The sequence below is a fragment of the Morus notabilis genome, unplaced genomic scaffold (assembly GCF_000414095.1).
Source record: "Morus notabilis unplaced genomic scaffold, ASM41409v2 Scaffold841, whole genome shotgun sequence".
In the NCBI taxonomy this organism is placed as follows: domain Eukaryota; kingdom Viridiplantae; phylum Streptophyta; class Magnoliopsida; order Rosales; family Moraceae; genus Morus; species Morus notabilis.
Genome location: NW_010358201.1, coordinates 427,104 through 443,469, shown reverse-complemented (window position 1 = coordinate 443,469; position 16,366 = coordinate 427,104). Strand labels below are relative to the sequence as shown.

Here is a 16,366-nt window from a genome sequence, read left to right as displayed (position 1 = left end):
GAAGTGTTCAAGTGAAATATTTCGGTCAAGGGGTGTCTGTTTTATTAGGCTCGCTTTCTATAAATTTTTTTTACCTTTACACTTGCAATTTAACTTTGAACAAGTGACTGGCAATTAACAAAATGTGTCAAACCAATTAACGGTCATATTAATCTTAAAAGGTGAAGCATTTTAACATGTTTAATTATAGCAAAAAAAAAAAAAAAATGTATACCGAAGAATAGTTTCAATTGCTAGCAAAATGATAGATGTTACTCGAATATTGTTCTGCAAGTACAATTTAACAAAGAGATTCAGACGCTTCTAGAAAAAAGTTTGTGTATATGAATTACTTCATTACGTTTATGTAGATACTGTAGGTAGAAACATGAGTGAAAAAATAAATACCTTGTGACTCGTGAAACCCATCCAGATAGATCAGCTGATTCTGCTAAAGCAACTCTCCAATTATTGACCATTTTCATTTTGTCCTTAAAACGATTTTCATGCTCTATGAATGGCTTCTCATAACTTTCTTTTTGTTCCCGTATATCAGATGGATATACTTCGTAAAAAATAGTTATTACCATCTGTTTATTTTCTCGGTGACATTCAAGTATACGTTCGAGCTCACGCAAACACCAGGTTGAAGAAGCGTAATCTTTTGAGAAAATGATTATTGCAATCTTTGACTTCTGAATTGCTTTAGGAAGTGCGATATTGATGTCGTCTCCTTTCTCAAGGCTTTCCTCGTCGATATAAGTCTTGATCTGCTTTCGTGTCAATGCAGCAAAAAGATGACTTATGAAGTTATGGCGCGTGTCTGCACCTCTAAAACTGAGAAAGACGTCGTATTTCTCACAAATAGAGGAAGGAGAAGAAGGAGAAACACCATAATCATCCATATCAACAAATAGAATGAAAGCTCTCTTAGCGACTTGATGCCTTTGAGAAGCACAGTTTTATAAAAGCAAGACTAAATTAGTTTGAGAAGAAGTTGCAGACACACCAAGATGACCTTAAAATAAACTTGCTTGAGAGACTTCCTTGTGCGTTCTAGGAAGAAGACATACAAGTCAAAGACGTCAAGTATATTGCCGCTGCCAGTTCATTTCCACTCACGCGTTTTCAATAGAATATAATTAAAATCTTGATTAAAAACGAATGGGCAATTGGGCATATCATGTGATTATGTGCCCTATTTAAATATGAAAAATTAGATATCCGAAAATAATGACCTCTATTCAATCTTTTGTCGAGCGACGGAGCTAGAAAAGTTTGTGAATGGGAATATTATATAATTAAAAAAAAGGCTTATTATAGTGACAATTTTTGTATTTTATTAATATTACAGTCACGTCCATTTGACTGAAACTAATCAGAGAAGCAGTCTCTGACCTAAACTCTGTTAAATTTGTTTAGAAAATGTCAAAACTATCCTTTATAATATCAGCCATTGATCAATAAAAGTCAGATCCCAACCGTCCATTCAATCTTCCTTTTATATGAGGAAAAAAAAAAAAAAAAAAAAAACAACGTAGATCACACTGCTCCATTACCAGACCCCCCCTCCCACAACCCCTCTCGCCCATGCGACCCAGCCATCGCCGACGCCAGCCGCGCTGACGGAAACCCAGCCCCTGCGACGCTGTTCCTCAATCTCCATAGTAAAATGATGAGTTCTCATTCATTTCTCTTACGTTACATATCAGAAATTGTAAGGGCACCTTCATCTTACCTAGAAAATTGGGGCTTGGCTTTGGGGAGGATTTAGACCGGCGGAAAGGAAATTTGAGGGAAGAAGATGGAAAACATTGCAGGACCTCCACGACTAAGGCTGGTTTTTGTTTTTTTTTTGTTTTAGTTGTTGTTGTTCTTTTTAATAGATTTGAGCGAATAATTCTAAGCTTGAGATGAGATTGAAGAACACCTTCATCTATGTTGCAGAGGGAGAAAAAGAATCAGTGGAATTACAACTAAAATAATTCAAGGACTTGTTTCGTAGAGGAAAATGGGTTTCTGCAAGCAGGGATTTTTTTTTGTTGATTTGTCTTTTCTGTAGTTGAAAGTAACCAAAATGTAATAGTTTGAAGTTTTTACAGGAAGAAATTCCTGAACTTCTGGGCTTTAGGCATTTTACATGGCCATTTTCAAAGCTTTAAAGATGCAGATGATGGAAAAACTCATTGAGACTACATGAATTAATGAGACTACACGTTTTTTTTTAGTTGATATTTAGGAGTTTGTGTAGTGTCTCCAAAGCTGATAGCAGTTAAGTTGTGCATGTGTGTGTTTTTTTTTGGTTCTAGTTTAGGCGTTTATTGAAATGCTTTTGTTCTGAAAAAAAAAAAAAAAAATCCAGACCGAAATAAACACAAGAAATGGGATAAATAAAGCCTTCGTTAAAGTTCGTTTCATAAGTGTGTAAAAAACAATTAAACGTGTTTTTCCTTGTTAAATAAGGATAAGACCGATATTTTGAGCATTATATATAGCTTATAAAACGTTTTCTGATACTGCCAGGGCATTTTTGGCATTTCGAAATAAATTAATAGGCAACTTGGATGGTCAACTCACGGTGAACAAAAGAAGAGAGTGCCTATGTAATTTTTTTTTTAAAAAGTTAGGGGTGTTAACGTGATTAGTTTCAATTAAGAAGGTGTGATTGTAATATTGATAAACACAGACAGATAGTGTTAGTGCAACAAGCACTTAAAAATATAATAAGTATAAGATCGTAGGATTAAAGTTTTATGTTTAGTGGGGGCTATATTCATAATAATATAAGAAATTATATAATTCTACACATTTTTTTTTAGAAAAATAACCTCCCTCCGTCTATGCTTTTGTGGAAAGCTTTTTATGTTAGGGTACTTACAAGATAGAAAATTTTATGATTGGGTAAGTATTATTAGTCATTAAATTGTGATATAATTTATGAGTGTTTACATTGAAAAAAGGAAACATCGTCAAACCAAAAAAGTATGGCTATTTATAAATTAGATTGTTGAAGTTTAGAAAAAATAAAAAATAAAAAACAAAAAGAAACGTGCCCCATCATAAAAATTTTCCTAAATAATTACATCGACTGACGACACTCAAAGTGTCATATTAATAAAATCATATTAATATATTAATTATATACATACACAAAAGTAACATAACTCGATAGAAATCTTATAATACAAATAATACGGTACTAAGTGAGTTTTGTACCTAACCTACTAAAAAATTATTGCTTTCTGTAAAGCAAGAAAAAGGGGAAAATTTCTCAGAGTGCAAAGTTTATTTTGCAATCACAGGTATAAAGAAATTAGCGGAGAAATTCAAAAAATGAAAGACATTTGAAAAAAAAAAGAAAAGAAAACGATATTTGGCCATACACAACGTTAATACTTCGGATATAATTTAGTGTCTTAACGAACAATAATACATTTTTTTTTAATAAATAAGCATTCATTACTTCATATTGTAAATTTGTAAGCCATATTTTGTCACATAAAATTTATTTAAACTCGTTAGTGCATTCAGTAATAATGCTATGATTCATCCTTAAATCTGTTAATAAACAATATGTGTCAATTAAACTAAACCCCTAAGTCTTTTAATATTCAAAATGTGTCCATACACCTAAGATCGTTATAATTAATTACTACACCATGAAATTTTTGTTAGTGGATAGATCATGAATCGTCTATTAGATAACTCCCATCTTTTTTAATTATTATTTTAAGGGAACTAATCCCCATTTCTTAGTGCACTTAAATTTCTTTCTTGTAAAAGAAGATGGAAATTTCGTGGAAGATAAAAGGAGACGCAAATATTTGGCCCCATGTGAATTGAGCCGACCAGAACTAGAAGACATTGCATTGCATAGACCATTATTTTAAGCGTAAATTGTATAGATCATCATTTTAAATGTAAAAAACATATATTTCAAATATTTTTTTTATTTTAGTTTACAGTGAATTAGTAGTTAATATAATATTTGATAAATATGGTTATAAACACCCTTGCTCCTCTCAAGAAATGCATTTTTTATTTATTAGATTTATCGTTTCTCTCGAGAATGTATGCACTTGACATCCCCGATCCCACCTCTACTTTAACACTCATGTCTATGTTGTTTAAGCAATAATGTTCTGGCGCAATATGGAAATGCAAACGAATTATATATTTTGGATTTTATACGGATATTATATGTTTAAGCTTAATGTTCTAATCACACTGTTGTCGTCTAGACCTTGCTCAAACAATGACTCTTTCCCCTTAAAAAACTCCAATAAACATAGCTGTAAATCCATCATGTCAACAAACTCGTGTAACGAATTTTCTCAAAAAGCACAAACACAACAACCTTAGAACATTTGGATTTTCCCATCAACAATAAACAATTGGTATCGTTTATTGCTTATTTTTGTTAACTCGTATGTGGTTTAGATTTTTTTTTTATACCTTACATTGTAGTGTGTTTTAAACTGTTAATGCAATATTCTTTTCAAATTGTAATAATAATCAGTGACGGAGTCAGAATTTATTAGAAGGGGAGCATATTTATTTTTAATCAAGATTTTATTAATATGTATATGGAGTTAATAAAATTTAATATTTTAAATATTTAAAATTCAAATGGTTAGTTCAATAAAATATAGAGAACTATTAATTTAAGGGGAGACAAAGTCTAATTTATACACATATCTACTACATTTAAATCAAAATTACTATATAAAAAAAAAACTAGGGGGCCATGGCCCTCCCCTCTCCCCGCCCCTGCCCCCTGTCAATGATGATGATGATGATGATAATAATAATAATAATAATAATAATTATTATTAATAAATTGTTAACACATGCATTCGAAAATAAAAGTTAATACATTGATTTTGCAATAAAGTAGTTCATTATTATGTATTCCCAAATTGTAACTAGAAACTGCTAATCCTTTAGTTATAAATGTTAAACAGTAGTTAATATTCTTATTTTATTTGTTGGGATGAATTTAAATATGTGTGAATATTCCTATAACTTTTTTACCTACGTCATTTTAATACATTTCATCGAGTATTTAACAGAATATAACTATTATACTCGATTTGAGATGTCATATGAATTCAGGGTTTAAGATGGAATAAACTTCGGAAGTACCAATTTGAAGGGAAAAATTTTCAGAAAATGTTTAATAAGCAAATAGAATATAATTGACGAACGAATTTTAGTATTTTTTTGGACACCACATACAAATGTCAGATCAACGGTTGCTCAAATTTGCATGCAATATTGTCAACCAAGCCTTAGTAATAGTGTTTGATGTTTGATAGCTTTTAGATAGAATTTGCCAAGTGCAAGTAGTCATGATCAGATTCGAAAAGTTCTAATGATGATCGTTACTAACAATGGCTAGTTGTCGCATGTCAAATGTCGTCTAGAAAATTAACAAATGCTCAATGTTTGGTTGACATTGTGAAAGACTCAAAAGAATGAAAGAAATCCCCTTTTTCATCCAAAAAAGACAACGTTTTTTTTGTTTTTGTTTTTGTTTTTTTTTTCCATATAGGACTATAGGAGACAACCGATAAAAGGGTTGTTTCTCCGTGAGGGTTGAGAGCAATTATTTACCACATTTTTTAGAATAATTGCTCACGGTCTTTATTCCGGTGACTTGCAGTAGTTTAAAGTTTTGTTATTGTTATTTCTTTATATTTGTTTAAAGTCTTTATTCTATTTTCTGTAGCTAACTGTGAGTTCTTCTTTCTTTTTTTTTTCCAAAAAAAAAAAAAAAACTGTATTCCCTTATAATTAAATATCACTAATTCTTGTACCACTGTAGGGTTTCTATAGTTTTGCTTGCACCACTGTCTCCGCCGAAGTCCGGCACCGCCTAGTGAGCTGATTATCATGCCATGGTTTGAGAGAGGAGGGCTACATATGGGACTTTTCTGTTCGTGGAGATGAGGCTGGATGTTAGTTGCTTAGGTGAGAGAATGTTTGGGACTAGTAAAGAATAGTCGACAAGCTCCGCGCAAGGGCCTCGTGTTGGAGATGGAGACGATAAGTTGTGGTAGATTTGAGGCTTGGTCGGCGGCGGCCGGCCTTGGTGAGATAGGTCCGTGGTCTTGAGGTGCCGTATCGAGAGAACGAAGGTATCTTCATTGGATTTTGGGTGTGGTATTGATTGTGTTGGGAATTGTGTTCTAGAAGCATGAGATGTAATAGGATATTTATTACTTAATTAATAAAAGAGTTTATTTATCATTTTATGTGCATATATTTATGAATATTTTATGAATATCAAATGAAAATTCTGTGATTGTTTATGTAACCTTAAACATAGTATATAAGTGTTATATACGAGAGGATATTGTTTAAGGATAATAAACAAAAACATTGTTCATGATGAATTTAATTAAAGTTTAGAATCTTTAATTAAAACATTATTAATACATGTCATTCCCATTTAGAATGGAACGGTGTTATCCGCACTGTTAATATGGCGAGATATTGAATGAGTGTATTTCGTATAATAAGATTATGTGGAACAAGGACACAGACACAATATGAATTTCTAATAATTTCCGTTAAGCATATAAATTCTGATTGAGTCTACCGATGGTCATATATAGGATGATCTTAATCCTGAGTTCTTAACAAACTCCTATTTATGGATTTATGTCTTTTGATTTACTCGGTACGGATTTTGAGACCCTGAATCCTATTCCTTGTATTTTGAAGACATAATGAAATAGGTAGCTGGGAATGTTATTATACGAGATGGAATCCATTCCTTCTTGAGAAAGAAGTAGATAAATAATTCTCTTGAGTGTTGATTCGGTACTTGGATTAGTAAGTGTAATATCCGGAAAAATCCAATAATTAATAAGTAGAATTAATTAAGGATTTTTCATAATTACGTCGATAGATTCATAAGAAAATATAAGTACATGGCTTATAATGTTAAGCTTTGATATTAGTTACGAGATATGGTTATGAGAGAGAGAAGAAAAAATATAAAAAAGAGTCAAGTTTTGACTATTGAGCCTAAAAATAGTTTTAAGACTTGCAATAGTCCAATTTAGTATACAATTAAGAATATAAAATAATATTGAATTATTCTTATATTAAGATTGGACTGTAAGTGAATAATAAAAGAGAACTCGTCAGAAAATTAAATTTTCTGTCGGTGAAATAAATAATCTCTAGCTAGAATAAATTATATCTGTTTAGAGATAATTTTTAAGGATAATTTCTAAAGTTTCACTTTCTCTCTCTCTTCTCACGCGTTTGTTTCTCTCTTCTCTCGAACATTCTCTCTCAAAAATGAAACCGTCCATGGCCAAAATCTCCCTTTGAGATTCAGGCCTCCGTTTTTGACACAGCTGGTGTCAATGGAAAGCTTTCGACGAGCTGAGCATTTTGACAGGTCGCACGACCCCAAACTCTGCCGGAATAAGCCGTAATCGCCGGCCGAAGTTTCAAAAACAACCGAAACTTTCGATCGCGATATTTCCTTCGTCCGCCCTCCGATTGAGGTGATTTCAGTCCCTATGGACTCAGTGCAGCGTGACGAAGAAAACCCACCCATTTTCATAGCTCAATTATGGCCGGAGCACCGCCGTACGTGGTGGTCGGAATCGCCGCGCCGCCACCATCGTTTTTCTTCCTCCGGGACGCAGTGGGTGTCACGACCCCTACCATTAGATTCAGAGTTAATAGACGAGTCGATCCCGACCAGATTCAGCCATCATCGTCGCCATTTGGCCGGAAAACGGAGCTCGCCGCCGCCGTCGTGATGGTGTAGGTTGGTTCCGACGATCGAACCGTTAGATCGTCGTGATTTGGTGTCAAAACACTCATAAGATCATGGGTAAGAAAACCCCTCAACTAATTTTAGGATTTCATACCGGAAATGTGAGATTTGAGTCGCCGGATTTTAGTGACGTTGCCGGTCCCGATATGTACTGTTATAGGTTGAATGGTATGAAATTGACCACACCAATGGACTCAGAAGGGTCGATTTATGGGGGGTAGGACCCAAGTCCGCCGCGGAAAAATTCTCCGGGAGCATGCGCCGCCGTACACCGCCGCCATATTCCGGTGAGGTGTCGTTTCTCAGGCTATCGACTTCCGTTTGATGATCCGAGACCATATCCCGACTCGTTTCGACGTGCTGAACGCAATGGTGACCTCCGCTCGACCAAATTCAACTTTAATAGAACTGGTATGGTACCGATTGCACGCGGATCGAGGTGAATCGAACGGATTCATTAAAGTTCAGAATTGAATGTCTAACGCTTCAATGATGCTAGTGGATCATTCAAAGTGTTTATGATTTCTCTTGGAATGGATATCAAGGAGATACGCAGTGGAACACGACAAGCGGGTATTACCGGAACCGCTTAGCTCAGAATTGAGGCAAGTACAGTATGATTAATGATAAGTAATTTAAAACATATGATGTCCATGGGATATGTTATTTATGAATTCACGAATTCGTAAAGGCAATTATGGAATATGGAATTATGAGGATTTAATTAGTCCTTATAATAGAAATTATAATTTTTATGATCCTTAATAAAAAGGATAAATACGTTCTATAAGAAAGGATTTAATTTCCTTTATGACTATCCTACATAAAATAACATACTAAAGGCTCATCCCACCATCTGAATGGGTGTTTATTTACAGAACTTAGCAGTAAAGGATAGAAGATCTGGGCGAGTAGAGAATTATGCTATAACTGGAAAGCAGGTAAGTACCAGTAGTTTGTTTTTGTCTATGACACGAACGAACTTATTCTTTTGTGTTGCACAGAATTGTGCATATTACATGCTCAATGAATATTAAAATAAGAATGGTGTTTCTTGAATAATGTATGATACTATGAATGATTCAAGATGTATGATGTTATGAATGTTTCAAGATGTACGGTGCTATGAATGTACTTATGGACCGTAAATAGTAGTAGAATTTTACTCTACGAAAAGTATGAGGTTAAGTCAAAGACAATTTCATAGAAAATTGATGAAAATGCGTTAAAACGCAAAATAAAATTAAAATTACTGTCATGCTGAGAAAAGATGACAGTAAAATGACGTATAAAGAAATCATGATAAATTGCTCAAAATGCACAAAGTTATAAGATTTAACTAAAGTTACCGTTTCAATGAGAAAATTGATAAACGGTAAGAGACTAAATATCCTGTTTGTACCAGCCTTCGAAGGAAAGGTTATTATGAGACTATGAAAAGAAATGAAACCGTGACTGAGTTAGATTGGTTAGCTACCCCACTCCTCACCGGTTATGCGCGCTATGGTACAACAGGACAGGGCCCCTATGAAGTAAAAGACAAAAAAATGAAACACGGAAACCATTCCATATAACGGAAACGGTATGGTATCCGTAAACAAAAATGAAAAGAATGAGAAATACAATATGAAAGTCGTTTAGAACGTGAAAATACGATGTGAACGACTAAAAAGAGACGAGAATTGAACAAAGTATATAATGAAAGAGGAAGAACATAAGCGATATACGTTATAGAAGTACAGAATGTCTTAGAATATATGACATGAATGCATATATGGGTATGCATTATTGTATGCTTTTACTATGGCCTACTGTTACTTGCTGAGCGAAAGCTCATTACGTTTGTTCGTGTTGTAGGAAGCTCGGGTAAGACACCGGCTCTATGAAACCCGTATGCTGGGCGTGCAGAAAATGATGAAGCAGTAGGATGTGGGCAAGTGGGTAATGGGATCTACACGTAATTGGTAAACGCTGCAAAGTGTTTTTAAGTAGACCATATTTATAGATATGGTTATCCATTAGAGAATCAATGGTACTCAAGGATAAAGAAGTAATTAGAGAGGTTAACGGATTTTACCTTGTTCTAATTATGAATTATTTATGGAGGATTGATCTATATGTAATGACTATATCAAATGGACACTTTGCAGTTTAGAAGTAATTAATGTCTATAATTTCGAGAGTTCAATTCCAAGTTTATAGTGGAGTAACTATTGGAATTAATAGAATTAATTAATTAATTAAAGTGTTTAATTAATTATTAATTTTATTGGAGCTCGGGATTATAGGTCCATATGTCCCCGCGTCGTCCTTGTAATTCTACCAGACACAAAGTGCAAAATATGAATTTTAGAATTATGGAATTCTAAAATTAAATACTCGAAAAATAATTAATTGAGAATTAATTATTATTATTTAAATAATGTGATTATTTAAATTTGAATTTGAACACATCTAGATTTATCCATTTAAACTTATTTGATAAGTTGTTCAATTTAGAATTCAAATTAGTTTAAGTTTGACTTAAATTCGAATTTGAATCTGAATTAAAATTAGACTACTGGATAAAGGATAAAATCTCTTCCTTCCCTATCTACTATTGGCGCCACACACAGGGAAAAGCCCTAATGATATGGCCGGCCACCTTGGAGACAAGGGGAAGGGATTTTCTGTTCAAAATTCAAAAATTGGAGATAGGGATTTGATTCTGTTTTGAAGTTTGACTTCTACTCTTTAAATATGAGAATGATAGAAAATTGTGGACACAATTTTTGAAAGTAATTTTTCAACCCTAAGAGTTAGGTGGCCGAAATTCTCAATAGGGAAAAAGAGAAGAAAAATTTTTCTCCAAAAATTCCACATCGTGCATGCGTTAGTGTTTGTGGAAATTTGAGTGTTTCAGAAACCTGTTTTGTCTCACGTGTGTCCACACACACGTCTACGTAGAATCAAGGAATTGACGTGGAAGACTTTGATATTCTAAACACAAAGATTGGAGCAAGGACTGTTCGTGGTCAAAGAACTCAAGATATCATCCGAGTCGGCTTCCAGGTATTTTTTCCGGGATTGAGTTCTTGATGTAAATTAATGCGATTAATTTATTCGTGCATAAATTAATATAATCTATAGAGTATCTCAAAAGTTTTTCTGAAATTTTTGTTATACACGATCCGCCTCCCACACCACACTTCCGCACCCAAATTCGATTCGAGAACCAGCAGATTGTGGGTGAGAGATGATTCGATATTGGTGGTAGCAATGGGTGTCCTTCTCTTGTCGTGGTGTTATCTCCATTATTTTTTCTGTTTGTTTATAATAAAGGCAATGTTGTTTTTACCATTTTATGTGTTCTAATAACGGAAGTTATTTCCTTGCGTTCTCATTCGTTTGTCTCAGCCATCTAAATTGGTTATTGACAGTGTGTATGCTATAGTATATTAGAGTTATTCCTAGGTCATGTCACTCGTATCCTCAATATTTGTTGTTTAGTTTCGATCAATTAGTTTTATCCATTGACGTACTATAATGGTTCTTTCTAAATTTTAGTCGTGCTAGATTTTGTATGTGCTAAAGGGATTTTTTCTTATTCGGTCTTCCCGTGACTATTGTATCCGTTTTTATTGGTGAATTTAGTCAATGTTTGGGTCAAATTCTATTATAGTCAGTGATTATTTGCGGCTATATTTAAGTATGTAATTAACTTATTTTGAATGAAATTTTCCCTTAAAAAAACTAATTAGCTTCTGGGTTTTTACCTTCTAATTTGTAAATAATTGAAAGGTGGCAATATAATTAACAAATGGAAAAGTCAACAAATCAGCAAGTGATAACCAAATGCCAAATTTAACATGTGCTATATATACCAGATTTAGCATAACAAGTGGGATTGGCATGGAAACTCTCTTTTGTACTCAAAAACCAAAATTTAGCATTGATATATTAACTTGATACTAAATTGGAGATGGTCCACTGCAATATTGCAAACGTAATCCCACTGCTATTTATAAAATTAAAAATTCAGGAAAAACTCTCAAACAATGATGCTAACAAATTAAAGGGTAACTAATGCTATTAGTCAATGATTTTTAGACAGTGACATTTTGGTCACATATCTTTTAATTTTGTCACAATGGTCCTTAAATTCTCACAATAGTCCAACTATGTATCCATCGCGTGATAAACTTTGAATTTTGTAAAAATAGTTACATTATATGTAAAATTTTTATTCGTTACAAATTAACCCGTTGAAAATTTTAATATTTTGTGCTTCTGATAATTATTCATGTAAAAGTTTCAGTTATTATAGAAAAGGATGCGATTATCTACATTAAATTTTAGAAAAGGATCAAAACTATCAAAAAAATAAGAGTTTAGCGATTAATATGTCAGAATTAAAATTTTAAGACCAAAATATCACTATACTCAGTGCCCAAAGACTAAACATTCCAATTACCCCAAATTAAACACATAAATGCACATACGTGCGTGTCTGTGTAACGTGCACGCTATCCATTAACGTTAGCTATTTCGGCAACAAAAACTCTCAAATTAGTATTTTCATCATAATTGATATGTAATGCAACTTCAACATATTCAAAATACGTAGTCCATCCCTATTCACAAAAGTTTTTTAATCAACTTATCAGGTAACAGAGAAGGCTCTATGTTTAGTATCTTTTATTCCAAAAAGAAAAGTGATTATCAAAGAATACACGTTTATAATATTAGAGCTGGTCAAATGGCTTCTTATTATATATACACACACACACACACACACACACACTAGCACCAGATTTTGGCTTTTGCTACCTCCTCCCAACTGACCAAATTTTATTATAGTTGGAATCCATACCCCTTCCAAAGTGAGGTCAGCAGTATTTTGTTCACTGTGTTCCTTGTAATTAAACGATTAATTAAGGGAATAAGCACTAGTCATTAATTATTCTAAGTAGATGCATGCGAATAAAGCACCTAATTTTTGGTTTATTTTTCATAACAATAGAATAAAGCGCATTAACTATCAATCGATCAATAGTTTTTAATAGAATTAATATTGTTATTTGGGCCACTAATCCAAATCTGTTATACCCTCCTAATACTTTAAAAGCGAAAAATCCTCTGAATTGTCGTGCATTTGGTAAAAAGGATTAAAATAAAGATGTTGTTTGGCAAAACGTTAGCATACATATTAATTTTAAAAACAATACGCCAATTAAATCAAATCAACTCAAGTAAGCGCTTGTAAGTGTTTGGTTGGATTTCGTATTCCAGATCACCAGATTTTGGCTTTTGCTACCTCCTCCCAACTGACCAAATTTTATTATAGTTGGAATCCATACCCCTTCCAAAGTGAGGTCAGCAGTATTTTGTTCACTGTGTTCCTTGTAATTAAACGATTAATTAAGGGAATAAGCACTAGTCATTAATTATTCTAAGTAGATGCATGCGAATAAAGCACCTAATTTTTGGTTTATTTTTCATAACAATAGAATAAAGCGCATTAACTATCAATCGATCAATAGTTTTTAATAGAATTAATATTGTTATTTGGGCCACTAATCCAAATCTGTTATACCCTCCTAATCCTTTTAAAGCGAGAAATCCTCCGAATTGTCGTGCATTTGGTAAGAAGGATTAAAATATAGATGTTGTTTGGCAAAACTTTAGCATACATATTAATTTTAAAAACAATACGCCAATTAAATCAAATCAACTCAAGTAAGCGCTTGTAAGTGTTTGGTTGGATTTCGTATTCCAGATCATGAATTTGATAACATTCATAAGCTATTAGACAATAGTCACTATATATTGATTTGAAAGTTTAAAGTGTAGTTTGTCAAAATTGAAAGCTTGAAGTGTATTATGCAAAAAAAAAAAAAAAAGCCGGGGAACATTGCAATTCACTCTTAGTTCATAAGAAAAATTGCTAGGTGTCGACATATGATTAAGCAGCTTAAACTAATTAGCTAGTTCGTGGCTTTCTAATAAAATTCATGATTAGAGGAAAAAAAAAACACTAAATATTAGTTAGCTAGGCAACTACTGGACTAACTAGAGCGGTAGCCGAATTTTAATATATATTTTTGTACATGTAGAGTTACTACATATGCCTCTTACTCTCTTAAAGTCTGTAAATTATTCCACCATAAACATACAATCACTTTCTAAAGGTCCAAAATTCAATTCGGTTGAAACTTCTTTTTTTTTTTTTTTTTTTTTTGTTTTTGGGGTTTTGGGAGAATTAGGTTGGAATTAAGCAAAAGTGTTTTCATTTGTTCTTTTTCTTGGTTAAAAATCTTTAAGTTCTTATTTTTTTATTGTTCATCTTATGAATAATTATTTATTTTAATTTTCTATGTTTACAACCTTTGGCATCATTGTATGTTTTGTTTCTCAGACTTTAAAAAAAAAACTGGTCAAATGTTATTAATATAAAAGCAATATTGTCCTCTTGATGTTACCTAATGCTCATATAGTAAATCAACCAACAAAAGCATATATTCTCATCCTTTGTCTTTGCTATCTTCATTCAAGAGATCTCTAGCTTTCTGAGATTGCATCACTGTCGTTGACGACTATATATATTCTCCACATGTATATATAGGTTTGGCCTTTTTTGTCATGGCCGATTAGTGCTTTCCTTTGGAAGAACGTTAGTTCTTTGCTTTTTCTTTTTTTTGGTTGCATCCAATGAGACAAGTCATTAGTGTTATAGTGATGGATGCTCAAAGCAATTCCTCAAAGGTCTTCCACTGAGAGTGGTACCGAAATATTTTGCATATTAAGTATAAATGAGCAGGAAAAGTTGATTCTTTTCCTTTGTTGAGCGATTAATTATGTTAGGAGATTCCAGTATTGTTAGGGCCGGCTACAAATAGGACAAAAATATGACCTCTATTTAACTGAAATGCATGAATCTATCTTGTGCTTTTAAAAATGTTGAGATTGTAAATTCTTTGTTATTTTTGGAATAAAAAAAAATTCACTCTATTTTATATTTAATCAAAATTTTAGGGTATAAATTTGGGAAAATTTTAAAAGTTACTATAATCCTATATAAAAGAAATATCAAAACTCTGAGAGAAAACTCCAAAGAAAGTAATTTGATCTTCATTGTGTATCTTTTCTTTACATATTACTAAAAATGAATGAGTTTCTGGGTGTTGCTAATGAAACGTTTCATTAGTCTCTTTCTCTGTTTTTTTCTTATTTAATTTTTGGGCATTTTTTCTAAACTTTTATTTTAGGTTTTTTCCACTTTTGTCTCTTGTTCTTTTTTTTTTTTTTTTTTAACGGTTTGTATAACCGTATGTTATTTTGAATGAGTCGCGCCCACATTTTTAATTAGTACATATATATAACGATCTTCAACTTACTACTCCTCGTTATTTTGAGATTAACTTAAAGATTATAGAAAAATTAAATTATTACCAAATCCTCAAAGAAAATTGTTATCCTGAAGACCAAACACACTACTATGTATTCTTCTATGTAGTGCAAAAAGTCCTTTCTTTTCAATAATTATTGACTAAATTTTATATCAGCAATGAACTATTGCTTAATTATAAAAATATAAGTGATACTGTGATAAACTCAATATTTTGGAAAATTAGGTGTAGTTTCACAAATTTCCATTAAACACAATAGACTCTTGGTATTATCCCTTCACTGTATATTTCGTCAAGAAATAGGGAATTGGTTGTCAATATACCTAATCTTTTCCAAACAAAAACCTTTGTGATCCTCATTCCCCACATGTTTAAAAAAATCTTCGAGAGGTGAATGCAGCTTTCATAAAGTGGTTGAGTGCATACATTCTCGCTTCATATCATTAACCAAATGCCACTACAACAAATATGCCCATTTGCGACGACATTTTTTGCGACGACATTTGTCATCGCAAAAAGTAGAATATTTGCGACGACATGTCGTCGCAAATAACCTCCGTTTAAAAAAATCCACATGTCGTCGCTAATAAATTCGTTGTCGTCGCAAATAATTTTACCGTGCAAATTTCGATGGCGCGGATTTTTGGCGCGAATGTAACCCACGTTTTACCGACGACAATTGGCCATATTTGTGACGACAAGTCGTCGCAAATAAGGTTAGATTATTTGCGATGACATTGTTTCATTGTCGTCGCAAATAATCTAGTTGACGAGCAAGTATGGGCGGGAAAAAAAATTTTTTTTGCGACGATGTTTGTTTTATTTGCGACGAAAATGTCGTCGCAAATATTTTTTTTTATTTGCGATGACATTTTAAATTTATTTGCGACGACTTTGTCGTCGCAAATAACTGCCCTAATTAATGTCCTCGCCTTCTTCTTCTTCATTTTCTCCCGACTTTCTCTCTCTCTTTATCCTGCAAAATCTCTCTCTCTCTCCTGCGATATCTCTCGCCGCCTCCTCTTTCCGTCGCCGTCGCCGCCGCCGCCCTCTACCGCCGGCCGGCCCTCCCCTTCCCTCTCTCCCCTTGTCACTCTTCCGTTGTTTCTCTCTCTTCCCTTCTCTCTCTCTCTTCTTTCCCTTTCCTGGCGCCGCCGCCGCACTACCGCCGGCTCCCTCCCGGCGTCCTGGTCCC

At 33.2% G+C, this 16,366-nt stretch overlaps 1 protein-coding gene across 1 annotated transcript; it reads right to left on the bottom strand.

The window, feature by feature from the left end:
* Positions 1 to 251: 251 nt before the first annotated feature.
* Positions 252 to 1,645, bottom strand: LOC112090455 (TMV resistance protein N-like). The gene is made up of 3 exons (XM_024161785.1): positions 1,539 to 1,645; positions 388 to 924; positions 252 to 267 (listed from the first exon to the last, which is right to left on the bottom strand). The coding sequence occupies exons 1-3, from the start codon at positions 1,643 to 1,645 to the stop codon at positions 252 to 254; spliced, it is 660 nt and encodes a 219-aa protein (XP_024017553.1).
* Between the last annotated feature and the right edge of the window lie 14,721 nt (positions 1,646 to 16,366).